The 7,899-nt window shown below is 25.4% G+C and overlaps 3 protein-coding genes across 4 annotated transcripts; 1 reads left to right on the top strand and 2 right to left on the bottom strand.

Annotated features, from left to right (window-relative positions):
* Positions 1–369: 369 nt before the first annotated feature.
* Positions 370–1,426, bottom strand: LOC122854047 (histone RNA hairpin-binding protein-like; the record flags this gene model as incomplete). The annotated part of the gene is made up of 4 exons (XM_044154459.1): positions 370–532; positions 600–893; positions 965–1,303; positions 1,374–1,426. Coding segments are annotated over 4 exons (816 nt in total), but the record flags the coding sequence as incomplete, so codon positions are not given.
* Positions 1,427–2,161: 735 nt separating this feature from the next.
* LOC122855661 (histone RNA hairpin-binding protein-like) lies at positions 2,162–3,287 on the bottom strand. Of its 2 annotated transcripts, XM_044157199.1 has the most exons (3): positions 3,112–3,287; positions 2,567–2,958; positions 2,162–2,473 (listed from the first exon to the last, which is right to left on the bottom strand). In XM_044157199.1, the coding sequence occupies exons 2-3, from the start codon at positions 2,866–2,868 to the stop codon at positions 2,182–2,184; spliced, it is 594 nt and encodes a 197-aa protein (XP_044013134.1). In that variant the 5' UTR covers positions 2,869–2,958; positions 3,112–3,287; the 3' UTR covers positions 2,162–2,181. The 2 variants fall into 2 exon arrangements, with proteins under 2 accessions (XP_044013134.1, XP_044013133.1); XM_044157198.1 differs by lacking the exon at positions 3,112–3,287 and having other exon boundaries at positions 2,567–3,086.
* Positions 3,288–3,447: 160 nt separating this feature from the next.
* On the top strand, positions 3,448–7,786 carry LOC122855660 (MICOS complex subunit Mic60). Its single transcript, XM_044157197.1, has 15 exons — positions 3,448–3,690; positions 4,031–4,110; positions 4,183–4,257; positions 4,332–4,541; positions 4,608–4,681; positions 4,850–4,957; positions 5,037–5,253; positions 5,329–5,740; positions 5,803–5,937; positions 6,030–6,258; positions 6,438–6,596; positions 6,868–6,971; positions 7,045–7,232; positions 7,335–7,527; positions 7,596–7,786. The coding sequence occupies exons 1-15, from the start codon at positions 3,637–3,639 to the stop codon at positions 7,599–7,601; spliced, it is 2,244 nt and encodes a 747-aa protein (XP_044013132.1). The 5' UTR covers positions 3,448–3,636; the 3' UTR covers positions 7,602–7,786.
* The last annotated feature ends 113 nt before the right edge of the window (positions 7,787–7,899 follow it).

Raw genomic sequence — 7,899 nt, 5'->3', positions numbered from 1 at the left:
TTAAGAATATATTTTTCATGAAAGAATTTGCAACATTATTGTTATTAATTTTAACAAATTTATTATCATGTTGATTAATAAATCAAATTACCTGATGATTTTTTGAAGACTCTGGTCATAATCATCATGATTTTTTCTCAATCATTTGATGCTATTTAAATTTAATTTGACCTTGGTGATTGTTTCTCATCAGATCTTGAAAATTACAATTTTTTTTCTTCATTAAATCGGTGATGTCATTGATAAATCATCAAACTAAATAAATTTTATAATATTTAACATATTTTTTATTAAATTTAACAATTTTAAAGGTGAAAAAATAATTTATAATAATTGACTAATTTAAAAGTCCAATAGATTTTTTAACACTTAAATATTTTATCGTTTTGTTTTTTTAATTTTTTATTCCAAATTTAGTGGATCCCAGGAATGAAGTTGTCTTCTCCAAATTTTAATTAAACCATCCCAGCCTCTTCTGCTGTATTTGCGATGCTTTGATGGTGTCTTTGGATGATCCATGGTTCTTTGACTCCTTTGATGAATAATTATAATAATTAAAAAATTATACAAATTAATTTTAATATTTAAGTGTAAATTACCTTGGAACATTTTTGATATATCTGGTATATCCAATTGTATTTTTTCCATAATCAATGTCCTTTTGACGTCTTGATAATACAAGTGGATCAGTTTCATATTTATTTGATGACAAAGTTGGTGTATAATCACTTGATATTTTATTAATTTCAAGAGCTGAATTATCACTTACTTGTCTCTTTGATGAACTGCCTGATAAATCATATTTTTTGTTGGCTTTATTTTTATTCCATTCTGCCTGGTTTACTTTTTCATAACATGCTAAAGTTTTTCCACGATTTTTTACACCTGGTCGCCTTTTAATTTAAAACAAATTAGATATTAGATGATTATTGAAATTAAATTTAAAAATATATTTAATATTTACCATGAAATAGCCTGGTAATATTTTTGATGACTAGATGAATGATTGTCTTGATCAGTGTTCAATTGTCCATCTTCATTTGATGAACCACTTTCATTGACAATTTCAAGTTCGTTAATTGTTTTATCACTTTGACTACCTGAGTCATCATTTGTTTGTCTGACTGACAATTTATTTGGGATACTATCTGCACTTTCAATTGACAAATTATCATTTGACACATTTAATAGACTACAATAGATAAATTCTTCCAACAAATCTTTGATTACTTTACACCAATTTTCTTGACTTTGATCAATGTTTTCAGATGATGCTGTTGAACCAAAACTATCTCCATTGAACCTTAAAATTAAACAGTCATTAAATAAATATTTTAGATGTAATTTTATTATTAAAAAATATATTTTCTTACTTTGATATTAAATTTTGATATCTTTCATGATCAATTTGAATTTTAGTTGATTCAATTTGTTTTTCTTTATTCAACAAATTATCTGATTTTATTATACAAAATTCAGTTATTTTATTTGATGATGCATCAACACTTGATTCATTTTGTTTTTTATCTGTATCACTTTTTTCAACTTCAAATAATAATGTATCATTTGAATCAATTGTTAATTTAATTTTAGTCATTGCTAATTTTCAACGTGATCAACACGTAAACAACAACTACAAAATGTCTGCCAAAACAAATTATCATCAAAATTAACCAGAATAAAAACACAATGAATTTTATGTCAACAATGTGATAACTAAATAATAATAATAATTTTAATGTGTGTGTATTTTTGTTTATATATTCATACCAACAAAACAGAAAATTCGAAAAATCAAATGTAAAATTCCCTTTCAATTAATTTCATTATACTCAAAGCAACAAAATTTTTATTATCATTTTTTTATTTCTTAGCTAATCATTAGAATATTGAAAAAAAAAAAAATATAATGTTTAAAAATAATTTATAACAATTGGAAAAAAATAAAAAAAATAATTTCATTGATAAAGGTTTAGCAGAAAGTTTATTAAATTATTTATATATAAAAGTTAAAATGATAAATTTATTTTACACATGAACCAGGTAATAAAATAAAAAATAAAAAAAAAATGTACATTATTAATCAACAATTAAAAATGGTGTCTGGTTAATTTTTTTATTATAATAAAAATATGAAAATTTTTAATTATAAAATTTTAAAATTTATTATCTAACAATGAATTATTTGTTTTCAACTTTTTCATCATTATCATCATTATCATCATGTTTCTTGGGTTCATTATTTTTTTCTAATTTAATGTCAACTTGGTCCAGTTGTTCTGTTGGTTTATCTTCAGGTTCATTATCTTTTTTATCATCTTCATTAGCTTTTTCTTTTTTTATTTTATCATTTTCTTCTGGATCCCAATGATGAAGTTGTTTTCTCCAAAGTTTGATCAAACCATCCCAGCCTCTTCGACTGTATTTTCCATACTTTTGTGGTGTCTTTGGATGATCTTTGCTCCTCTGATCTCTTTGGTAAATCATAAAATATAATTACATATAATTAATAAACTATTTTTATATTTCAAAGTAAGCTATATTATTTTATTAAAAAAAAAATTACCTGGGGACTTCTTGAATATATCTGTCATATCCAATTGTATTTTTTCCATAGTCAATGTCTTTTTGTCGTCTTGCTAATACACTTGGATCAGTTTCATATTCATTTTTTTTTTTGTCATTTGATGATGATGTTGTGCTGTTACTTGATTCACTGCTTTGACGATTTCTTGATACTTTTTCATCATCACGACCTCGACTATGATCTCTTTGTCTTTTTCTTGAATTTTCTGGTTCACATTTTGGCTCTTCATATGACCATAATTCTTTTGGATCACGTTTTGCAACTTCTTCTAGTTTAGACATTTTTATTTTTTTTATTTTTTAATTTATTTTCAGCATTAAATATTCTGTGTGTCTGTCTTTAACTTTTTATCAAAATGTAAACAATATAACCTGTAATATGATACTAATATTCAAGGCTTTCTTTATCAAATTTCTCAACAATTTAATTATTAACAATTTATAGTTTTAATTTAAATAATTATACTAATTTATTTTAGCTATGTCAAACAATTATTAAATAATTTCTTATTGTCAATTTTTTACAATTAAGATTATTGGATATGATGATGATCAATGATGTTGTTTGTTGAGAAAATTAAGCGCCAAAAAATATGATGATAATTTTGGCGTCATTTTCAAGAATTTAAAAAAATTATATAGAGGCGGATTATTCCATTCCTTAATAATTATTCCACTCCCCTTTATTTAATTAATTTTAAACAATTAATTTTTTGATATTTTTTGTGATATTTAATTAATACAATTATAATTTATGAATGATTAATTTAATTTATTATATTTAATTTTCTTGCCGGCATTTTTTTTTTTTTTTTTTAATCGTTCATTGAAAATTGACCCAAAAAAAAATATATTAAGGTTAGACTAGGTGTCAAAATGATAGCATTGTTTTCTTTCTCATTTTATTGAATCATCTCCTCGTGTTTTGTCTTTATTTTTTTTTAATTAAACAATATATAGTTATAATTTCATAATAATATAAAAAAAGAGAGTACAGAATTTAACCTCTGTGTATGTTTATCTCCACCGCATTAACAGCATATCAAGACCATGTTTCGAATTGGCATTAAATGTTCCTCAAATCCCCAAGTTCAGATATACAAAGTGAGTCGTTATTTTTCATTAAACAAAAAACAACATAAATTAATTTATACTAATTACATTATTTTTAATACATCAGTCATGAATTGTTACAACAAGTTTTAACGTCAATGACATTATTTAGTCTTGTTACTTAATGTCATCATGATTACTTGATTAATGATTTATAATTTTGTTAGGTCTATTTATTTATTTATTTATGTCAATGCGATGATATTATTATTATTCAATATTGTTTAATGTCAAAATTGTACCAATGACACGCCTGTTTTTTTTTTATTTTATTATTTAAGTCTTACATAATTATGACAAAAAGTTATTTAATATTTTGGTAATTTTTTAGATTCAAAAATATGGATACTCCAATTTGCATACAATTACAAGGATTAATCAATCAAAATCATTGGTTATTTCCACCAACAGGTATTTGTTTATTAATTATAAATTGTTATTATATTTTTTTAGCAAATTTATTAATTGAATTATTGTTATTAGGGCAAATAAAGATGCTAGAATCCTTTTGCAACAAGAATATTCTCGTGCAAAATACTCATCAGAACCACCACCAAGGTATCTTTTTTATTTTTATATTATTGTTCCCTCCAAAAACAAGTTAACTAATTAAAATAAATTTGATTATGTAGTGGTAAACGTGGAGGGAAAGGAATTCTTCTTCTTGGTACATTAGCTCTAGGTACAATTGGAGTTTTAACAATTGCTAAAAATAATCCAGATATTAGAAAAATGCTTGATGAATGGATACCTGGAACTGATAATACAATCAAGGTTATTTTCCAAGAAGAAGAATCAGTTATTGATAATATTTCAGATTATTTTGAAGGCCTTAAAAAATCGTAAGTCCAAAAAACAAAAAAAAAAATAGAAACAAATTTGCTATTAATTTATAAAATTTATTTTAGAATTACTGGTAGTATATTTGGTGATGATGAACAACAACCCAATAAAAAATCAGTTGATAAACAAGAACAAAAAGGTCAGACGAGAAAAACAAAATCCAAAATATTTGAGCCTTATACACGTGAGAATCCTTATCCTTTTAATCCTTCATTCTAAATCCACTGATAATTAATATTTATAATTTTACTTAAATTTTGTTGAATGTATTTTTTAATTAAATAATTATTGTTACTTATTATAACAGCTCCAAAGCCAACATTTGAGCCATTAGTTACAAAAAAAGAGCCACCAGTTAATGATTCATACAGTGAAATAAGACGTGCCAAGGATAAAAATGAAGAGATTCAAGTTGGTAGGATAATCATGTTGCTAAAATACATATCATGTTTAGTACGTGTTAATTAATTTATATTTAAAAATGTTTGTTTTAGTTGTAGACAAGCCAACACCACCAAAAAAAGATGTGCCAGAAGAATTAAAACCAGCTAATCTTGTTGAATTGGAGAACTTGAGTGGTCAAGCTGCAGCCAAGGCTATATCAGCTTATCAAGATGCTGCAAAAGCAATTCAAGATTTTAACAAAGATGTTGTTCAAGTTATTGAGAGTGTTGGTGGTTCATCAAGTGTATCAGCTCCAGTATGGCAAAGGTAAATCAAACGACTATATACTTGATTTGTTTATTATCAATTGAATGATATTATAATTAATATTTTTAAATTTAGATTAAAAGAAGCCACAGAAAAACGTAAAAAAGCTGTACGTCAAGCTGAATCAAATGCTGCTGAAGCACTTCAGTCATTAAAAAAATTATCAAATCTTGTTGATGATGCTAAATTTGAAGCACCAGCAGTTATGAAATCTGTATCACGTAGAAAGGTTAAAAAAATTATTGATGATGTTGATGCTGCTAAAAAAGATTATGAAATGGAAGAACGTTCAGCAAATATTACTGAACGTTATTGGACAAAAGTACAAGCAGCACGTGAACATTTCAATGAAGAATTACAAATATTATTTCCAAATATTAATATTCATGATAAAACATTTTCAGTTAATGAAGAATCATTTGATCTTTTTGTTTTGTACTTGTACAATAAATTAAATTTTACACAAAAAGAATTGGAAAAACTTGAGGTAATTTAAGTTTAATAATTAACAAATAAACAATCAATTTATTAACATATTTTATTTAACAGACAATTGACAGTGCAAAGCTACGTTCAGCATTAAAAGCTACTGGTGATTTGGCATCAGAAGAAAGATTAAATGAGCTTGTTTGTCGTGAAGTTAACAGAGAAAAACGTTTGATTATTGAGGAATCAGAGAAAAAGGTAAAATATATATTGGTTTTTTAATAAAAAAAATATTAACAAATTAACACAAAAGATGTGACCTACTTAATTTTGAATATTATTTCATTCAGCTTTTGGCTGAAAGAAAATCTTTTGATGAAGAAATCCGTCGGCAAATGAAACTTCAAGCTCAAGTTCATGCGGATCATCTCAAGGAGATACTTGAAGCTAAAGAAAAAGAAATGAAAAGAGTTATGAATCGTGCAATTAGTGAAAAAACTGAGGCTGAATCAAACAAATATAAAATTCAGCTAGCAGCTATTGTTGGTCGTTTGCGTGGCTTGGATGAAGCTCTCAAGTGTAAGTATCTATTTTTCATTTACAAATTATATTTCATAACACAGCATTAGTCAATTAATTCAACATTAAAATTTTATTAATAAATAATATTAACAATAATCAATAAAAAAAAAAAGAAAAACCACATTTTGCACGTAATAAATTTAGTTATTTATTTTTATTATCAATTTTTTTTTTAGTACGTTTAAATGAAGAAAAGGGTGCATGTGATGCTCAATTATTATGGGCTGCTTGCCAAGCACTTGCAAGAGCAGTACAAGTTGGACCACCTGGTGCACCAACAGACAAACCAGTAAGACCACTTGAAGCTGAGATAAAAGCTATTTCAAAAGTTGCACGTAAGTTATCTCTTATCTTAATAATGTTGATAATCTTTATTGTTTGTTAAACTCTATTAACTTTTTTATAAAATATATATATATACATTGTTACAAGTGTGTTTGTGTGTGTATATATACACTTTACAATCCGATTATAGTTTGGGTAAATGTTCTCCAAGATTAGCATACAAATAGAATTTATTTTAGTCATTGTTGTTGGTGTTGTTGTTGTTGTTGTTATTGTCGTTAATAAATGATAATGGTTTTGTGTGGTATTTGTATATTAAAGCTAAAGACGATGCACTGGTACAAGCAACATTATCTGGAATACCAAAAGAGGCTATTACACGTGGTGTATTTCCTGAAGATGCATTACGTGAACGTTTCTTAAAGGTAATATAAAAAATAATTAATTAAATTTATATAGAATCGATTTTCATTATTTTTTTATTAATTTTTTAAAAAGGTTGAACATGTGGCTAGACGTCTTGCTCTTGTTCCTGAAGAAGGTGCATCACTTCCAATATATATACTCAGTTATTTACAAAATTTCTTGCTGCTCAAAGCAAAAAGTCCAATACCAAAGAAGGAGTTATCTGATGAACCAATTGATCCAACTTTACTTGATACTCATGATGTCCTAAATCGTGCTAGGTAAAATTAAGAATACCAATTATAAAGCTTTTTTTCTTTTACATTGTTTGTTGAAGTATTTAGGATTTTTTATTGATGATAATATTTTTTTTTTGTGGATAGGTATTGGCTTGATCGTGGTGACTTAAAAATGACACTGAGATATATGAATTTATTGAAAGGTGCATCAAGAAATGTTGCTACTGATTGGATGAATGAAACGAGAATATTACTTGAAACAAAACAAGCAGTTGATACACTTATTGCTTATTCTGGTGCTATAGGCCTTGTATTTCTTGGTAGTGGTGATAAAAAGGTATAAAATTGATTCGATTTTTTTTTATATTTATGTATTTATTGATTTTTGTTTTTATTTCATTTCAGAATTAATGAGCAGAATAGAAATTATTATTTGAATAAACATTGTGCTCGCACTAATATTTTCAGGTAAATTAGCATTTCTTCTTTTAAAAGAGTTTAAAATATCAACTGGAAATTTGTGTCATTCTAATATGTAAGATGTATATGAGAAGAAAAAAAGAAAATGTTAAAATAAAATCTAGAAAATGTTTAAATGTATTTTACTTTTATTTTTTGATTCTCATGACAAGATGTCATGAATTTTCTTGTTCGCGTTTTACATCGTTGATTGAATAATTAATTTAATTTTTTTTTTTTCTTTATAATG

Source organism: Aphidius gifuensis, linkage group LG4 (assembly GCF_014905175.1).
Source record: "Aphidius gifuensis isolate YNYX2018 linkage group LG4, ASM1490517v1, whole genome shotgun sequence".
Classification (NCBI taxonomy): Eukaryota; Metazoa; Arthropoda; class Insecta; order Hymenoptera; family Braconidae; genus Aphidius; species Aphidius gifuensis.
The sequence above is the reverse complement of the archived record's forward strand: the minus strand, read 5'-3'. Positions and strand labels throughout refer to the sequence as shown.

What these genes read in the sequence shown, in the direction of transcription:
- LOC122855660 (XM_044157197.1), top strand. Translation starts at nt 3,637, where the DNA reads ATGTTTCGAATTGGCATTAAATGTTCCTCAAATCCCCAAGTTCAGATA. An exon ending in TTTGAAGGCCTTAAAAAATC is followed by an intron (nt 4,542 to 4,607) that starts GTAAGTCCAAAA and finishes AATTTATTTTAG; the next exon opens with AATTACTGGTAGTATATTTG. An exon ending in TGATAAACAAGAACAAAAAG is followed by an intron (nt 4,682 to 4,849) that starts GTCAGACGAGAA and finishes TTATTATAACAG; the next exon opens with CTCCAAAGCCAACATTTGAG.
- LOC122855661 (XM_044157199.1), bottom strand. Translation starts at nt 2,868, where the DNA reads ATGTCTAAACTAGAAGAAGTTGCAAAACGTGATCCAAAAGAATTATGG. An exon ending in TATATTCAAGAAGTCCCCAG is followed by an intron (nt 2,474 to 2,566) that starts GTAATTTTTTTT and finishes GATTTACCAAAG; the next exon opens with AGATCAGAGGAGCAAAGATC.